Genomic DNA, 18,019 nt, shown 5'->3' with positions numbered 1-18,019 from the left:
TGAGGATACTCTTCAATAAAGATCCGTAAAAAAACTAAGTTTATAATGAAAGGCATATTATACGTCAATAAACTATCGCACCAAGAGGTCACCTTTCAAAGAAACTATCTTTATTGTATAGAGCTCAAGCCGACCAGAGGTTAAGTTCTGGGCAGGCTCATTCACTATACGTAACTACGAAACCAACTCATAGGGTCGTAGAGCATATGAAGCGTATGAAATGCCGAACTACGATGCCGGAAATATGGCCGTATATCCCTCGGTGCTGCCACGGTACAATTCCGCTCTGCGAATACCGCTTGGTCTAAGCGGGATGCATGCAGCCGAGCGGGGACAACATAAAGGGTTTGTTTATTGCACGAGTCGAAGATACAACACGATTCTGGAGGGGACGCCGCATCAAGGGGGATTGACAATGGAATTCAAATTCCGACGTTTGTTGTTTTGACATTACTAGAAACTCCCGTTCTGCGCTCTTTCATCCTGGCATCCCTTTCCCGAGCAGCCATGCGAGAGGAGATCCAAAGGATTCCGAAAAGTCATGAGCTTGATCGCGTTTTCGAGTGAGTCTGCCTTTTATACGAGCACTTGAAGTGCATCTCGTGCTGATTCGACTTTAGATCCCAGATCCGTGCCCTCTTTGGCATCCAGACATGTATGCAGCGGGCCACTGAAAAACACAATGATGGTTTGGCCAGATACATCGAGAACCAGAACAATCTGGATGCACGAATTCTAAGCGGCTTGGTCGCTGCAGAGCGTGATTGGGACGAGGCGAAGAAACAGCTTCGTGAGCTTGTCATCCAATCCAATGGTTATCTTTGTAGTCAAATTCCTGTGATCAGTGATCTGCTAAACCTTGATAATCCGCTAGCAATAAGGCGAGAGGCTATTATAAGGCCAAAGGTCCACCAATTACACCCACACATTCTTCCGAATGGCGGATCTAGCTCGAACTATTCGCACAGAGAGGATACATTCTTGCATTATACTCCGGCTACTGGGTCCCAAGCAGCTCCTACACAAAGTTTTCCGAACAACTCCCATTCAAATCCCCCCTTGAATTGTCGCACCCATCGGGTTCCACAACCATCACCGGAAATTATAGAGAGTATATTTTCATATGCTTATGTGCTCGATTGTATTATATAGAGCCAAACCTAATGCTGGGCTTATGTCTCTAGTATTATCGGAAGACGAGGATAGACCTTCTCCGAAACGCCAGCGCCAAAGTGCAAAGCAATTACTTAGAACCACGGCTCGTCCTTCATCCCACCAACTCTTTCCTCGCGGCTCTTTGTCCATAAGAAGTCGTCCTCCTCCCCCGCCGCCCTCGTTACCAGCTGAGACCGTCGTCATTGATTTGGTTTCAGATGAGGAAGCTACTGACTCCCCGCCTCCAACCAACCCCGTACCATTGCTCCCCAATCAACTACAAAGTTGCAATGCGCCGCCCAGTAGAGGCACTTCATCTTCTGAGCTTGCGGCCATCGAAATAGAGGACACCGAAGAGTCTGCCTCTGTCTCCGCATATTTCTCAATCGCTTCCCCCACCGATACGTTTGTAATCGAGTCTGACAGCGAGTCTGCAATTGAAATCTTTACCGACGGCGAGAGAGGTCAGGCGAACAGAGGAGTTGATTCTATTAGAACGAGCGCGAGCCATGAGGAGCAACAGGATGGAATGGACGTGATGGAGATCAACAATTCAGGCTTGCGAGTGGTTGAGCGTGAAGGGATAACGGGTGGTAGGCATGATGGTCCTATAAATACTCGTTCACCAAAAGCGCTGAAAAAACAGCCGTCTCGTAAAAATTTCTCGACATCATATCCTCTAGCTGACCAGAACTTCGGATCCACAGTGGTAACGGAAAATTGGAAATTTTCCTGTCCAACGAGTAATAAGTTGGATTCTGGAAGGCGCGAGAGTGTTAGTACTATTTATCGAGTGCTTAACCTCTTTGATGGCTCTAAATATGAAACAATAGGTATATGAGTACGTGATGCTTCGGCGCCAATCGTTTCTTCGCCAAAAAAAGCTTGGAAAACAAAATTCAAAACAGCCTTTTATATCCAACTCCAACTGTAAGTTTTTTTTTTTGCAGTCTTATCAGCTCACTCATCAAATACAATGTTAGATGCTGCTTATGTAGCCTCCAACAAACTGAATCAAAATAGGGACAAAGAATTAAGTGGGCTGAAAAGAAGGCAAAGAAGCTTTAATTTTCGGAAGTCTGGAGTGCGATATGTTGGATCGAGAGAAATTCATGGTCCCAATAAGGCATATCAGGCTAGTTTTTTTTTTTATTTTTCTCCCACCTTGCTTCTTTTTTTTACTAAATTTTTGCTGTTCTTTACAGAGTGCTTTATGTGCTCGAAATATTTGTAGCCTTGAGCTTGCTGCAAGTCTTCATGTAGCCAGCGGAGAAATCGGAGAGCTCGCGATTGCCGAGAAGAATAGGTGGGTATCTCTTCTGCCCAAAGCCACCAGTATTGCCACATTTGATTTACGTTGATTATTTTCCCGCTCTACTTAAATGAACAGATTTTGTGTTGCTATTGCTTCCCTTGCGAATCCCGTCTATAATGACAAGGGGACTCTAGCAGTTTGCGATCTTGAAAAAGGTATCCATAGATTCACCCATCTCTCTCCTCTTTTCTAGCGACGGCTAATGGCTCTACTCTTAGGACGTTTAAGATACCTTAGTGGGCATACGACTAAATCACCGGGTGCTGGTTGGTTGACTTAGGTTATCGAACTGTATGATTTGGTTTAATAGGGGCTGTTTACAACTTAGGTCAAAGTCTGTTTACTACGGTGACTGACGTAAAATATTCGAATAATGAGCAGTTCATCTTTTCGTGTGGCTTCGATCGCTGTTTTCGGGTGGGTTAATATTTTAGACAAAGCGCTCACGAAATATACGCCTAATAGCGTTGGCTCAAAATCGTAGGTGTTTTCCGCTGAAACCGGACAACCCTGTAGAGCTACTGGGAAACACAGTGCCTCCATAAATAGAATGGCACTGATGCCCGGTGACCGCAATGTGGTGGCGACATGTGGGGAAGAGAGGTATTGCATATTCAACTATGGCCATGTCTTCTAGTAGATGTGAATGGATGCCATTGTTTATTTTGTAGTGAGACAAAGATCTGGGTTATTGATGAGCACGGCGAAATGGACGGCAATCCGCTTCTTGCGCCGACGAAAAAAAAGAGAAGGTAGAGGCCCTAATAATACATATTCCAGCATTTATTGATACTCACCTTCCATGTGTGCACGGCTAGGAATATATCCTGTGTTGACTTTATCAATTCATTTTATACCCAGCATGTTGTAGCGGGATTTGAAGGGACACGTTCCTCACGCAGAGGCTGTGTAAGAAATTTTCTCCATCCTCTCCTCCCATTTTCTACAAATCCTCTGACGCGTTCTTTACCAGCTCGTATTTTGGCAACTCACTCCCGATCGCCTAGTAATCGAGTCGGAGCTCGAGCACTTACTGGCAAGCGTTTCATGCATTGATACTACCGCCACAGGTGAATATTTTGAATTCAGAACCATCTCTGCCACCATGGCACTTATAAAAATTTACGTTTTTTTATTATGAAGGCACCTACCTTGCCATTGGGAGCTCAGGTGGCGCTTCGGACGATTCAGTGGGTGATGAATATATCCGGATCTTCGACCAATCGACCCATGCAGAAGTGCTCTGTTTCAAGACTGAACAGAACGACATGAACTCAGTCACAATAAGGTGATCTACTCTTTCATGTGACATGGTGGTATAACGATCAGCTCATTCGTTCTTTTTTGGGGAACAACGATTTGCCAGCCCATGCGAGAGGTACGTTGCAAGCTGTGGGATGGACAATCGAGTATTTTTGTTCGACCTCCGCAAGGGAGATCAACCGCTCAATATCTTTGCTCATGAGAGTAAGCGGCCTCGATTAATGACTGAAACCACCATTCTGCTTGGTTCTTAAACAAATGTTTTTATTTGCATCTTAATGGAATAGATCCTGTAATGGAGATACCTCACGGGGGGATTATGAATGCCGTATGGGCACGTGGGGGTGATTTTTTACTGTCCGGTGGTGCGGATGGGAAAGTAAGGGTGTGGCATACTGGGAGGCAGGATTCACTGGTGAAATTCTATGATCATGGCGATGACCCTGTTTCCTATGTGGCGCTCTCCCAAGGTAAGACATGCCATGTTGGACTTTTAGCTGCCCCTGTTTTCCTGAGAACTTTTATTATGGCTATTGTAGACGAAACTTTGCTGGCCGCTGCCTGTACGAGTGGGTTCCTACATCTCCACACAAACAATAGTGGAATTCTGCATGAGTTTTCAAAGGACCTTCAATATGAGTATTTTTTTTGACAAATTTACATGTTTGTTTTTTTCCAAAAATTGCATCCATCTCCCTCCTTCACTCTCTATCGCTACCTGCATTTGTCACCTGGACCCTATATCCCGCTTTTTTACGATTTGTACATGGTTACGCTGTAGTTTACTTTTTGATAATGGTTGCTAACTCTAATGTATGATCCACTGGCTTGTATTTGTGCTTGCTGGATAATTCAAACGATCTGTCCTAGCAATCCATGCATGAAGAGTTGGATCTGAAAAGGGAGCACCAGGCGAACTCTATGAAATTAGGCACCGCCAAACACTGTTGTCATGCCACACCACTAGTCAAGGATGACAACTTCTTGCATATTAGGCAAAATCAAATTGCCTTTATTAAGCTGTGGACCTGAGCTTGGGATTTCCCGTGATTGAACTCTTTCATGCAGGGTCTTATTCGATTGGTTTGATGAACGACTTCCATTTGATTGGCAACATGTGGGCGGTGATGAGGATGACCAACCATTCATTGAGATATGGTAGGAAGTATTCAGAGCTTACAGTTGACCTCTTTGACACGAGCCTGACGTATGCACCTAAAATAACGCTGCAGTAGAATTCATAACGCATAATGCAAACTCAACATTGTAACCCGAGAAATAGTGGAGACCAGCAGAGCTGGATTCCTTTGGTTAACAATTCTTCGCTCTATGGTTCGGACCTGTCGATCGATAGAGAGAGTATGAGTGGCCATATTATACTGAATGCATCCACTCGCCCATCCAGCGAGCTACATTTTGAAGGCAGCCTTAATCTGCCAAATCCTGCGCTGACGCGACGAAGGACCGGCCGCGAAATCGATACAGATGCAGATTTCGTAAACCCGATTCACTCTACGAAGCAGAATGTCGCAAATCCCTGGAGAGATATTACTGGAAAAACTCACCTTCAATGCCCCGCTTTACGGAACAGATATGTTCAGAACTTTCTTTAGCCCCGACGTGTCCAGGGAGTGATCTGTGAAAAATTCAAATAGTATACTTGCCGCGCGTGAACACTCTGTAGGTGTATTTTGGGACGAAGAAGTCAAGTCCTATAATGTGGCCGGTAAAGGGCCAGTGGAGGATCCATCCACTTCTATCGGAGTATTAGGCGCATACAGGCTTGCTGATATACCCCGAGCTCGCTGGAATTGACAATGTCTCCTATACAAGACTACAAAACATGAGGCAAGTGTGCAGTGCTCAAGCACACGTTGTGGCAAGGCTTTTCACGAAATCTGCGCGAAACTAGAGGATTTATAGATGATGCAATATACTACTGACGCGTGACATGTTTTTGAATGCTTCCGTCACCAGCACGATCCTGTAAATTTCTTTCGGCTTGCGGGCATTCAAACAAGTTGAGGCTACCGCTTTTATCACTCGACTATTTATAGCAGAAGCAGGAAAAATCAGAAAACAATCATAGGCATCGGAAACTGATGGTGGAGACAGGTGTATGCTTGGTTCTATTGCTCTAATATCGCGCTGGATATGAGTTCATTGTGCAGGCTGCTAGGTGACAATTTCGCAATTGATATTAAGCAGAGTCTCTTCATTTTATACTAGAGCGAGAAACACCTGAGACATCGCAACCTATGAAGATACACCCATCTGACTATTTTAGTTTGTAATTGCTCGGAGGAGACTTGCAAGGAGAGTTGGGCTGCTCCATTGCAGGCCATGTAGGATATATGCTTTGAATTGAGATGATATATTTGGCAATTGTAAATCCCAAATAATACGCTCTGCATTTTTCGTTTGTTTTTTTTCATAACTCTTTTTGTTTGTTTTTGTTTATTGAACCTTTCCAGTAATTCTCACAACCGAAGGATCCTCTAAATCTGCATAGCCCAATGCATGCTTTTCGCGGCGTCTCGATTTCTTCCGGGCCCCTACAAACCCGAGACGCAAGCTTGCTTAAAAATCCAAGACTCTATTTTCCTATTGAGCACTTGATTGCAACGGAGTCGGAGTGCTAATTGCTCTTGCTTAATATATAATTATTAAATGCACTAATATAGTTGAACGACATACTATCTTCACCGTGCTTTCTCTCCGGGCGGCTCTCATCGAGGGAACTTGTATCGCATTAAGTTAGGTTTGGCCCCTGGAATCTACGGGGTAAATATAAAGGTTTTATCGTCGAGGTAGAAGGTGCGGCATTCTTATCGCGAATTTGCATTCAGGAAAACATCTTCATAGCTCCTCGCAATGAAACTGTTTCGATTCCCCTTCCCTTCTTTACTTATCTTTCCGCTCATTATTGTATTAGCATCTACCACGCATGGCATTCAGTACACCACGTATAAGCGAAACATCAAATGCAATGCCACCGCCATCGTTTATCCGAAAACGGTGACTGAAATCCAGACCATAGTCAGGGAGGCCGCTCGCAGAAACCAGACAGTCAGAGCGGTCGGCAGCCGGCACTCTGCGAATGATAACTTTTGCACCGAAGGAATTGCTATTTTCATGGCAAATATTCGAAGCGTCAAATTCAACAACGATATGACGGTAACAGCAGGCGCAGGGATACAGGTGTTGGATTTGATGACACAGCTTCACTCTAAAGGGCTTGCACTAGAACACAGTCCTTCCTTTGGAGGCATCTCGGTTGGAGGAGGGATTGCCACTGGGGCCACGGTAGCTCACTTCTCCACCCGGGCTCTCTCTCGGAGCTCGCTGTCAGGATGGCTTTTGTAGACGCGAGCGGCCGACTGCGTCGTATTAGTGCAAATTCACCTGATTTTGCTGCTTTTCGCGTCCACCTTGGCTTACTAGGCATTATTGTAGACGTGACACTATCAGTCGTCCCACAGTACAAAATCAGTATCCACAATTACCGTGTTTCGCAGGACATCCTCCTCAATGGCCAGGCGTTAACAATGGCACGCAAGTTTGATTTCTTCCAACTGTGGTGGTTCCCGTCGACCCGCTCGGTTGTGGTGTCTGCTGGAAACTACACCACGAGCAAGGCCGATGGAAACGCTAAGATGAATTTGATCCCTGATTTTTCACCTCTTGTGGTCGCTGGCTACAGCACCATGCTTGAAGTTAGCCAAGCCTTAAACCTTCAAGCGAGTATGTTCCTGTTTCAAGATCTGACCCAACTCTCGCTCTATCGTCGAGTTCTGGGAAAGCCTCCTGTCCTCACCGAGGATGGAGCCACTCTCAAGAACCCTGGCACCGGCTATTCTCACAAAATTCTCGTAGGTCGCTGCCAAAACTGCGCATGGACGCCAAAAGCATTGCCCCTTAGGGATAACTCATTTGCCCTGTCTTTCGACATTAGCAGGCTTGATGAGGTGGTCCATACGATTCAGAGAGTGTATAATGAAGCTCCCGTTTCCTTCCCGCTTAATGGTATCAATTTCAGATTTACTCGGGCTTCGAGCTCGCTAATAGCTTTGGACTCGGGTCGTGAGTCTGTCCACATCGATATCTACACCGTGATGCGCAAAGATGACATCAACCAGCCGCGGCTAGGCTTGGCATCTTACCAGGCTATCGAGCAGCTACTTGTAAGCGTGATGCTTTTTTTGGTTCTCCAGTCATCCTATCATCCGCTCCCTCTTCTCAATACATACTGTATATTCCTTTATACATTGCCTAGGTGAATAAGATTGATGGGCGTCCGCACTACGGAAAGAATGGCTTGTACTACTCGTCAAAGAAGATGTTCTACAGCAAGTACCCCCACGCGAAAAAATTTGCCGAGATTGTATCGCGCTACGATCCCAAGGGGATCTTTTTGAATCATTTCGGGCGCCGAATGCTTGGGCTGGCAGACGCTGTCCAGGTCCCCACTAACACGAAGCATTGTGCCCTTGAAGATTTTTGTGTGTGCTCTGTAGATTCGGACTGTGCCGCAGGACAGCGTTGTCGACGATGGATGGGCGCTGACGTCTGTAAATAATTCTGCTCCTTTAACCCCCCAGGGTAGACTCCTACCCACCTAATTAATTCTACGTTAAATGTTGGATATAATGGACTATACTGTTTGCCTTATTAGCTCGTTTTGCCTAGTTTGAAAGATTGAAGCTATTTAGAGAGGCTTGATATGCAAATACGGTCGTATTACTCAAACTTAAAATTGAATGACATGCTGAGCTAAGGACAACATTTAAAAGGCGCTTGTCCCATGATTTTTTTTTTCTTTGGATTATTCTGCCCCGATACAGATAGAGCTCCCTGAACCATATTCCTAGTGTCAAACAGTTAAACTCAACCGGAGCTTGGGTGAACGGTGTAGATATGCATAGGATCTTTTGAATCAACTATGGCACCATGGTTGAATGGTATGGCGGTAAGCCTTTATTGGTCCTTATCTATGGCAGAATGGACAATATAAGTCCGATGGTAGATTTTTGGGGGAAAGGAGAGTATTGGGTGCGTTGTTAGTGGTGTAAGCTCAGCCATACCAGATAGGTGTCATCGCTGAAACTTTTTCCCGAATTTTGACCATCGGACATTAGCAAGTCATGTTTTTAAATCCTTCATTTATTCTCTAATCTTCTAGGTATCATAAATAATAAAGTACATGGATAGAGCCCAACCGTATTACTTTTGTTTAGCTTTGATACAACTTAGTTTCATGTTATCTTCATTCTAGCTTGATCATATCCTCTTCTTTCTTTTTCGGCGATACGAACAAGGATGTTCCATCGACAAACACGTTGCCCTCCAAATCGCTGATAGAGGCCTCCGTGTAGGCTTTTCTTCCCTCCAATTTCTCTAGCTTTGATCTTATGACAACAAACTGGTTGGAGAAGCAAGGGCGGCGGTAGTTGATGTTTAAGTTGGCCGTAAAGCCGACATTTCCGGGGAGATTGGGAAGTGCCTATAGTAGCAAAAGAACTAAAGATTAGCAAACTATGCACAGGATAGAATAAAGGAAACCATCCGAAAAGCAGCAATAAAAAAAAGTCACGTACGATAATTCCAAAAGCCTCATCAAGGAGAGTTGCTAGTAGACCGCCATGGATAATCTTGGGATGGCCACAAAGCCCATGCCCCAAGTGAGTCACTATGACAGCCTGCTTCTTATCGCGTCCATGGAAAACGAGAGGATCCAGCGCCAGTTTTCCTTCACCTCGTAACGAATGGAGAGTCAAATGATGCTCCCCCCGGATGCCCTCGGGCAGCGACCACATTTCCCACTCGGGATCGGTGCGAAGCTCTTGCACAATGGCTAAGGTTTCGCGCTCGGATTCAAGCAGCTCGATAGCTGAGGATTCGCCATTCGCCGGTTGCTTGCGAATGGTGTTCTCGGTAGCCAATGGTGGGGAAAGGATAGCTGTCATTTTTAATGGAAGGTATATGAATTGTTGGGGAAATAAAGTTGGGTCATGGAGGTGTGCTGAGTCGGCCCTATTTATACGCTCGCTCAATTCATATTACTTTATCACACGGATGTTGGTTTCCGAAATCCAATTTGACTGATTTGGGCCGGCTGTTTCTAGCCACTCAAAGTATATTCTGCCAAAATAGTACATAGTAGCCTAGTATACATACAAATATTCATAATATTAAAAATACAAAACAAAATCGTTTGACTGATAAGCAAAAAAAGCCCGTCAAATAGAGTGAAAAGCATTTATGTATGCATAGATATATATATATATATATAAAGAGACAGAGCTGAAGGGATAGATAGGCAGATAGATAGATAGATAGGTTGAAGTTAGAGAGACAGAATGGGAAAACGTGATCTAGATTCTATTGTCTAGTGGGCGAGAGTCTCGCGTGAATAGAGAGCACATCCGGTACCCCAGCCTCTGGCTAAGTAAGGCAAAAGAAACAGGGCAAAAGAAAGTCAGTACGGAAAAAATGCGGTGCATTTTTACTAAACATACCCGGTCCGAAGCATCGTTTCGCTCTTGCTCCCCCAGTTGCTCGAGATTTTGGGAAGCGTTACACCGAAAGAAACCACAATTCTAGAAGGAATGCAAAGCTATTCGTTAGTAACCACCCCGCCCTCAATGAATCGTCCGCAGTACCTCTGCCCAAGATCGGCGACACACCCAACAAAATCGGTAACCACAATGTAAACACTCCACTTTATTGCACCCATCGTCTCGGTGGATAAGCACAGAGCAGTGAGGGCAGGCCTTGCTGTTCTCCAGCTTCCACCGCAAACTTGCAAGCTGCTGCTCGTATTCCAGAATGCGCTGCCTTTGCAGTTCTTCTTCGTCTACCACCTCTTCTTCCTCGCTTATTCCCCCCTCTTCAGCCTCCCTCTCGTCCTCCTCGCCTAGTTCGGCTCCATTCGATCCTGCATCGATATCTGGGACGTCATCGTCATCATCCTCTTCCTCCTCCTCATAATCCTCGTCATCTGTCATAGTATGGTCCATCTCCCCCATATCTAGCTCTTTCCGCGCTGGTATCTGGCGAGGCGTTAAGAATAGAGCGGCAGCAGCGGCGGAAGAGGAGGCCGCCGAAGCCAACTCTAGCTTATGGCGCAGATACTCGAAACAAGTCATGCCAAGATGATGCTCGCCTTCTCCACACTGAAGGCAAACAGGATGCACGCAATAGTTACTAAGAAAAATGAACACATAGAACGTTCACTCAGCTTATAGAATATGCAACAAGTGCAATCAGTGGGATACCCACCAAGTTGCTTGTGGGAAATTGGCCACATGCATAAATTGCAGCTCCTTCCATTTTTCCGGGCGTATTTCTAATGCCACGAGCTGGGAAGATATGCTTGAAGCTGCTGCGATAACCGACTCTATACTCTCTGTCCGACGCCTCTTTCGAAATCGATCTCCAATGATCACATCATCGTCTTCTGCCAGGGCCTGTTGCTTATATTTTCTAAAGAATGCGATTTAGATCAATCCGTTAAAAACACAACTATCCTTGAACGGTGGGATAAAAAAGAGCACGAAATTTACTCAACGCATCGATTGAGTTCCTGCACGACGATCACATAAATATCCTCGATGCTTCCTTGAAACCCCGTCATATAAGCTTTATAATCCGCCACAAATCGTTCCACCACTGCCAGCCCTCCCCCCTCCTCTGCGCTCGTATCCCCAAATTCTCTGATAAATGCTTCCAACATCCGCGCGACTTTCGCGAAACTCAGCTCTTTCTCCTTCCCGTATACCGAGTTGACTGTGGCGGCGACCACCTCGCCTCCGCATCGTGGGCAGTATCGAGTCAGGGATCGATAGGGGGTATTATACTTGTTGTATAGCTCAACTGTGCGTGGGTCGACATATTTCGACCACTCGGATTGGGCAAGAATATCTCCACACACGGGGCATTTGATCTTGGTTATTCCTATCCCCCAAGACGAATAAACGACCTCGGTAACGTACCTAAAGAACATCATTAGCTTGCTGGAGAGTTCATCGTGATAGAGACGCCCCATATCTTCTCACTTTTTAAAACACTCCCGGCAAAACTGATCCCGGCAATAGGCTAGACAAAAGTCTAACTGTGCATCAAAGCAAATTGAGCAACGTCTAAGCAAAAAATCCAATCCTGGCCCACTACTTGGAGTTGAAGAAGTCGAGGATGCAACTGAAGACGTTGTAACGCCTGGTGGTTGGGACGCTTGTGGCTGAGTTGGAAGAGAGACAGGTCCAAACACAATGGAGGAGGTTGCGATGGGGGTAGAAGGTGCTGAATTATTATCCATCAAAGCTGTTGCATTCAATGCTATCATGAGAGGATAAACAGGGTACAGGTATTGAGCAGAGATGTAAGACATTTAGAGCACAAATTAGATCAAGTAGGGCCTACATACGATAACTGCGCGTTACAAGGAAGGGTTTAATGGAGGTGGATCAACTAATGGTCTCCGCTTAATAAATGGAATGGCAATTTAGTCGTGGTGATTCTTTCAGCTCCCTGATGCAATGTAAAGAAATAGCACACACCTTCGACTAAGATTGACTGGTATTAACACTCTGCACCTAGAAAAAGCAAATTTATGGAACCGGTTGTAAAGGAAATAGGATAGAGCAATCAACGGAAAACTCTCAATTTCAACATACATACATAACGACACGAAGAGTCACCTGTCAAGGTCACATCCATTTCACTAATTAAAAGCTAGTCACATCAGATGGCTTAGATTTTGAGAACGGTGTTGGCGGCAAAATATTGACCAAGTTGGAGAGACAGACGCCCATGGGTCCACTATAAAAGGTCCCGTCTCCCTATTTATCTCCGTTTTGACTCTACTAGAACCAAGAAAACTCTCACGACACAAGTTCAAGAAAAAAAAAACAGGTATAATGGCCGACTTGAATACTGCTGCTGAAAAAAATGCCACGCTTCCTCAGAAGGTGCTTGAGACGGGTGCAAAGTTTACCCAGAACTTTGACCCTATCAAGAATGTATGCCAGTACCTTTGCGGATTCCACTTTTACGCGTATGATGCATATCTTTACTATTTTTCTCCATGCATGCTTTAGCAGTGTACTCACACTCTCTCATATCCATTTTACTATGCTATTTTCGACTGCTATGGGCAGTACCGATATGACACGGCAAGTCGTGGCCCATCACTTTTGCTCCTCTTCAAGCCATCGCGGACGTGTGCGCCAGTGCGTCATATATGATGGTCCTGGGCCAGACGCCAAACTTGTTGGCATCGAGTACATCATCGACAAAGAAGTATTTGAGAGTAAGCTGATACATCCAAAGTCCTAAGTTAGAATAGAAACTCAGATGTGGTTGTTTCTCGCCCAATCAAAAATAGAGCTTCCTGCAGAAGAAAAGAAGCTATGGCATTCCCACTTCTATGAGATCACGTCTGGCACTCTAGCATTGCCGACCCCTAGCACCATCCCCTCCGCGGTTGCACTCCCTTTCGAGGACAGAGCCATGGAGGATTTAATCCATACCTATGGCAAAATCTGGTACACTTGGCAAGTGGACCGCGGCGACCCGATCCCACTTGGGGTGCCTCAGTTGATGATGGCGTTCACAAGGGATGGGCAGCTGCAGGAGGAGATTCTGAGGGCTCGAGATGAAAGCATGGGGATAGACTCTCAAGAGCGCAAAGAGAGGCGGCAAAAGCTGGTGGTGATGGGGAAACCAGACATAGGAGGGGATGAGTGGGAGAAGACAGGCCGAGGTGTGAAGCTCGAGTGCGTTGAGGAGGACATTGCAGGCTATGGTCCGATTTGAAAAGAGAAGACTTTTAGCGGCTCTTAGTGCGCGAGCGCTGGGTGAAAATTGACATGTAGATTATTATGTGCAGATTATTAACGATTATGTGCGAAGCTACCTGTATAAGTAGCTATGTATATTCTATGACTGTTCTTTGCGTAATGTTTATTGGCGATAAGAATGCAAAAACAAGAGCTATTAGCAAGTTCATTCGGAAGGAAATTGCTAGGCAAAACACTCTATATGCCAGAGTGACCGTGACATCAATTTGAAAGTCCGCATATGACGTTGTGCAAAAAGTGAAATGGTGGAGGTGGAGGTCCGCTAAATTGGAAAAAGAGCAAATTTTTTTTTGCCAGAAACTTTTCGCAGAGAGAAAAAGAAAAGGGGAGAAGCTGCGCATGAGCAACGAGCTTTCCGCTAATCAATCCGCAATCTTCACCCGCCCTGTACAATGAAGCATATGAGATTCCTCCTTCTATTTCTCTTCGCCTTCTCCCACTTAGCCCGTGCCGCCATTGTGGTTCTCGTATGTGATGTCACTTTGCTGATCCCTCACACTCTTTCTAATCTTACTGCGTTTAGGCGACCAACGACACTTTCCTTGACCGTATAGCCGCCTTTGGGCCTCGGCTGACCGATGAAGGCATAGTTGCTCGTCTTCTCCCTATCGAGACGCTGAATGTCTCAGTCAAGGGCTGCGAGCCATTGGGTTTTCAGCTGGAGGAGCCGTGGATAGCGCTGGTAGAGAGGGGCGAGTGTGCGTTCATTGACAAAGTAAGAGCGATGCAGCAGTCTGGTGCATCAGCCGTAGCAGTGGGGGACAATGTGGGCAATGGCTTGATCACCATGTTTGCCACCGGTAACTAGGGCTTTGTGATTTGAACCACATCTGATGGTGGACTAATAATGCAAGCATCATGTAGGAGACACATCAGACGTCACAATTCCTTCGGTATTTATTGCAAAATTGCATTACATGGAACTCAAATATTTAGGGACGATGCAACCACTGATGGTGCGGCTTGTTCGAGATGAATTGCTAGAGTAAGTACTCGCCGGAGGCAGAATCGATAAGTGGATTACAATGGGCAGTGTTATGACGTCCTCTATTCATCCAATTTAGACCTCTGATTGATGTACTTATTGTTGTCATTCTCTCCCCCGCCGTCATGATGTTTTTTATCTACGCTCTCTGGAGACTTCGCCAACAGCAACGTCGTCGCCAAGAGCTAGCGCCCGCTCGTGTTGTATTCAATTTACCCACAAAAGTATTCTCGCGCGAAAAGCGCAAAAACAAAGAGCCTGAGGAGTGCGCGGTGTGCCTGGAAGACTATGTGGATGGCGACGAGCTGAGGGTAATGCCTTGTAAGCACGAATTTCATGTGAGTTGCATCGATGGGTGGCTAATGACGCGGAAGCGCACATGCCCTATTTGCAAGGGCGACGTTTGTGAGGGTGTGACAGAAGAAACACCATTACTCGTATGATAGTTATGTCTTGATATTCAAGCGTGTGCAATAGCTCTTTTATCTTATTCTTATTTATTTCTCTTTTTTTTTCAATTTATCCTCCCACGATGTGTTCCTATTGTTATTTTTATTTTCTCTGCACTTTTGTCTCGAAAAACGAGGCAAAAACGGTTGATTTGTTCGCATTGTATTCCTTATTGACGGGGTAACTAGTATATTAATGTAAATATTGCACGTTTTATCCCATCTCTTGCCCGAATTGCAAGTGAAAGTCGACAATTCATCTTCCTTATTCGGCGGTAGGCTAAGCCATACGAAAATCAAATACGCGCATTTTACCTTAATAATAATTCACCTCAAAAGCAAGATAGACAGATTATACTTCGATGTCAACTGACAATCCACCCCGAAAACGCACGCGCACAGAAGAGAATGATCAGGAAAATAACGGGCAGAGCTCAAACACTCGCGAACTGGAACGACTGGAGCCTAGTATATTCAATCTCCAGCCGCTCGACGAGACGGTACGTGCAGTAGGTGACTTCCTATATGGCTACGTGGATCGACCCAATGTCGAGGTATTTCTATTCTTCTCATGTTGCACTTTCGGTGCATAGGCTGACCAATGCTTTGATAGATCGAGGCAAAGTTGGGGGTACTAATAGATAAGAGAACAAATGAAAGGATACAATTGCCCGTGATGGTGGAAACAAGTAAATATTCATAGGCTATGAATTGGAATGGGCTGCAATAAAACTAACACTTGTTGGAACTGTAGTATTGTCAAAGGATGATCGGTGGTTGCGCTTCGAATCCAACATGTCCCTTGTATGTGTATTATTTCCCCGATGCCATTGCATTTTTCAATGCATATTAATTGACATATTATTTAGGATCAGCATCGTAACTTTAACCAAATTCTCAACAAGCGTGTCCTCGAAACACAATCTAGTGAATATCGAGTAAGCAAGACTTTTTCTTCGCTTTCCCTGGTCCTGTATCTTGTCGTTAATCAATCCGCTTCTGATTATCAATTAGGGGGCAAAAGTGCAATACAAACATACTCGCGAGCGGGACCGTTATTTTGAGCAGAACGGGAAAAAAGTACGTGTTACCACGGATCAAAAGTCCGGTGAGCTGGTCGCCGTGGTGGAGAAGGTTCGTCTTGCAAACCTGAACGTATACTCCCCAGGAACCCAGCTGGACTTTCGTATATCCGTTAACCTGGAAATTCCAAGTAGGTGGCTCATCCAGATGGCTTTCTTGGCTCACTGTGAATCGCAAATGATAGATTGGATACGATGGCTAATGATTTGTGTATCGTTTGTTTTGCAGGAGAAGTCCCCCATGGAAACTGCACCTATGAGCGCAATAAGGACCGTCTCTCCTATCGTCATCAAATCTGGCAATTCGACCTTACGCAAGTGAAGATTGGCGAGGTGAGGGTCCATTTTTTAATCGGAATAAATATTTATTCTTTGAGGGAAAAAAAGGAAACGCGATAATTAAATCTATGTACACCGTTACATTTTAAATTAGCAAAGGGCCAATTCCTCAGTTCCCCCGGAGCTAATGCACGAACTCGAGGTAGAATTTGCGGATCCAGGGGTGCTACTTCGCGAGCGCAAGCGTCTTGATGCAAAAGAGCCCAATGAGTTCCTTGAAATTGTGCGTGTGTTTTTGAATAATATCAGGATGCTCGCCAAATATGCTTTATGACATGAGAGATAGAGATAAAAGCCCGGGTCCATATTTAGAGGGATTCAGCTAAGCACGGGAGGCGTCGTGTCAAGCATACGTTTTAGCATGCTACCCCAAGAGTCTGAGGAGGTTGGGAGGGCAATCTACAATAAGAGATTTGTTAGCGTGAGGTCACATTAGTAAAAAGAATTTTATAAAGCTGTTGCAGGCGAGTTGGGGAGCAAAAATAAATTTGGCAGCACTTCACTCACTTGATATGGAAAAGGGTTGTCGTTGCTTGTGATCGGAGGGATGTGGTCGCGCTTCTCGTTCACCGTGCGCAACATCGTAGCAAGGGTGTGAGAAAGTTGGCTGCTCATCGCCTTGCGCAACTTTAGGCGCTCTAAATGGAAAACAAAATTAATAAAGATATGCTTACAAGGCGGATTCGGATCGCAAACCTCGTTCCGTGGGTGGAGCTTGAACCGTAAGCGTGATGGTCCACTGCTCCCAGCACACCTCCTCCTCTGACTTGCTGAACCACGCTTTCTTCGTTCGCTTTTCATAGAACATGACAGCAATCTATCATTCCACAATAAATAAAGTCATTTGAGGAGAATGCCTATTTTGTCATGCCGAAAATTGAAGCACACCTGGCCTTTGAAAGTAAATCCATTGGTAGGAGCGCTCTCCATACTGCGAACAAACGCGGCTACCTTGTCTTCGACTTGAGCAGTGACGTCGGGATCGTCGATGCCCGGCTACGCAATCGCCGTGAATGAGCGGGATGGGGCTTCAATAAAAATATAGTGGGCACTTACAAAGCTAATATTGAGAACCTCCAAGTCTTTCGGCTGGACATTGGCAAATACTCGCAGAAAAAGTATGGAGTGGAGGATTGCTAACCATGAGAAAATCCATAGAGTCAGTGATTTGCTTGTCTTAGTTACAGAATGGAGATAGTATTAAGATGGCTACCTCGAAGGACATCGGCAAGGTATGCCTTATCTACAGTCTACGCAAAATCAAGAGTGAGCAAGTGATTGGCCTGAAGATCGGAATGAAAAGATATTTTACGAGCTCAATGGAAAATACTTCCGGTGTCATTGGGCTACGGCTTCAATGATGCAGGTATCTCTCAATCGACAATCGAGCTGATAAATCTAGAGTTTGGAAGCGATAGGGCGTGGAATTGGTTTACACTCTTTTTTTATCTAGGAAAGGAGGGGACAAAGGCAGATCGTCCAAGGAAATCGGACTTAGGTATGCAGTATCAAAAATTCTCACTCTCGAATTTTCAGAGCCAAATTTTCTGGGGAAATATTCCGATTCATAT

General features: G+C 45.2%; 9 protein-coding genes across 9 annotated transcripts; 6 read left to right on the top strand and 3 right to left on the bottom strand.

The window, feature by feature from the left end:
* Window positions 1-507: 507 nt before the first annotated feature.
* VTP21DRAFT_8089 (uncharacterized protein) lies at window positions 508-4,385 on the top strand (the record flags this gene model as incomplete). Its single annotated transcript, XM_069398901.1, has 17 exons — window positions 508-563; window positions 621-1,111; window positions 1,185-1,930; window positions 1,989-2,085; window positions 2,139-2,290; window positions 2,361-2,461; window positions 2,546-2,625; window positions 2,689-2,736; window positions 2,799-2,887; window positions 2,955-3,073; window positions 3,142-3,222; window positions 3,289-3,379; window positions 3,444-3,540; window positions 3,614-3,758; window positions 3,837-3,937; window positions 4,021-4,203; window positions 4,273-4,385. The coding sequence occupies 17 exons, from the start codon at window positions 508-510 to the stop codon at window positions 4,383-4,385; spliced, it is 2,790 nt and encodes a 929-aa protein (XP_069245952.1).
* A 224-nt stretch (window positions 4,386-4,609) lies between these two features.
* VTP21DRAFT_8088 (uncharacterized protein) lies at window positions 4,610-5,346 on the top strand (the record flags this gene model as incomplete). Its single annotated transcript, XM_069398900.1, has 3 exons — window positions 4,610-4,728; window positions 4,802-4,891; window positions 5,016-5,346. 3 exons carry the CDS (start codon window positions 4,610-4,612, stop codon window positions 5,344-5,346), a joined length of 540 nt encoding a protein of 179 aa, XP_069245951.1.
* Window positions 5,347-6,607: 1,261 nt separating this feature from the next.
* VTP21DRAFT_8087 (uncharacterized protein) lies at window positions 6,608-8,422 on the top strand (the record flags this gene model as incomplete). Its single annotated transcript, XM_069398899.1, has 4 exons — window positions 6,608-7,080; window positions 7,128-7,917; window positions 8,010-8,304; window positions 8,409-8,422. The coding sequence occupies 4 exons, from the start codon at window positions 6,608-6,610 to the stop codon at window positions 8,420-8,422; spliced, it is 1,572 nt and encodes a 523-aa protein (XP_069245950.1).
* Window positions 8,423-8,999: 577 nt separating this feature from the next.
* VTP21DRAFT_8086 (uncharacterized protein) lies at window positions 9,000-9,699 on the bottom strand (the record flags this gene model as incomplete). Its single annotated transcript, XM_069398898.1, has 2 exons — window positions 9,000-9,236; window positions 9,331-9,699. The coding sequence occupies 2 exons, from the start codon at window positions 9,697-9,699 to the stop codon at window positions 9,000-9,002; spliced, it is 606 nt and encodes a 201-aa protein (XP_069245949.1).
* A 415-nt stretch (window positions 9,700-10,114) lies between these two features.
* On the bottom strand, window positions 10,115-12,122 carry VTP21DRAFT_8085 (uncharacterized protein; the record flags this gene model as incomplete). The annotated part of the gene is made up of 6 exons (XM_069398897.1): window positions 10,115-10,177; window positions 10,252-10,332; window positions 10,396-10,939; window positions 11,015-11,218; window positions 11,299-11,727; window positions 11,791-12,122. The coding sequence occupies 6 exons, from the start codon at window positions 12,120-12,122 to the stop codon at window positions 10,115-10,117; spliced, it is 1,653 nt and encodes a 550-aa protein (XP_069245948.1).
* Window positions 12,123-12,651: 529 nt separating this feature from the next.
* Window positions 12,652-13,549, top strand: VTP21DRAFT_8084 (uncharacterized protein; the record flags this gene model as incomplete). The annotated part of the gene is made up of 3 exons (XM_069398896.1): window positions 12,652-12,761; window positions 12,832-13,043; window positions 13,119-13,549. The coding sequence occupies 3 exons, from the start codon at window positions 12,652-12,654 to the stop codon at window positions 13,547-13,549; spliced, it is 753 nt and encodes a 250-aa protein (XP_069245947.1).
* A 436-nt stretch (window positions 13,550-13,985) lies between these two features.
* Window positions 13,986-15,021, top strand: VTP21DRAFT_8083 (uncharacterized protein; the record flags this gene model as incomplete). Its single annotated transcript, XM_069398895.1, has 4 exons — window positions 13,986-14,060; window positions 14,117-14,393; window positions 14,458-14,578; window positions 14,658-15,021. The coding sequence occupies 4 exons, from the start codon at window positions 13,986-13,988 to the stop codon at window positions 15,019-15,021; spliced, it is 837 nt and encodes a 278-aa protein (XP_069245946.1).
* Window positions 15,022-15,389: 368 nt separating this feature from the next.
* Window positions 15,390-16,722, top strand: VTP21DRAFT_8082 (uncharacterized protein; the record flags this gene model as incomplete). Its single annotated transcript, XM_069398894.1, has 7 exons — window positions 15,390-15,581; window positions 15,641-15,716; window positions 15,782-15,831; window positions 15,897-15,965; window positions 16,042-16,240; window positions 16,339-16,442; window positions 16,543-16,722. 7 exons carry the CDS (start codon window positions 15,390-15,392, stop codon window positions 16,720-16,722), a joined length of 870 nt encoding a protein of 289 aa, XP_069245945.1.
* A 44-nt stretch (window positions 16,723-16,766) lies between these two features.
* Window positions 16,767-17,790, bottom strand: VTP21DRAFT_8081 (uncharacterized protein; the record flags this gene model as incomplete). The annotated part of the gene is made up of 7 exons (XM_069398893.1): window positions 16,767-16,847; window positions 16,956-17,086; window positions 17,145-17,265; window positions 17,337-17,444; window positions 17,505-17,584; window positions 17,662-17,698; window positions 17,761-17,790. The coding sequence occupies 7 exons, from the start codon at window positions 17,788-17,790 to the stop codon at window positions 16,767-16,769; spliced, it is 588 nt and encodes a 195-aa protein (XP_069245944.1).
* Window positions 17,791-18,019: the final 229 nt, after the last annotated feature.

Source organism: Calcarisporiella thermophila (genome assembly GCF_041956535.1).
Source record: "Calcarisporiella thermophila strain CBS 279.70 unplaced genomic scaffold VTP21scaffold_36, whole genome shotgun sequence".
NCBI classification, from domain to species: Eukaryota; Fungi; Calcarisporiellomycota; class Calcarisporiellomycetes; order Calcarisporiellales; family Calcarisporiellaceae; genus Calcarisporiella; species Calcarisporiella thermophila.
This window is presented reverse-complemented; position numbering and strand designations above follow the sequence as displayed.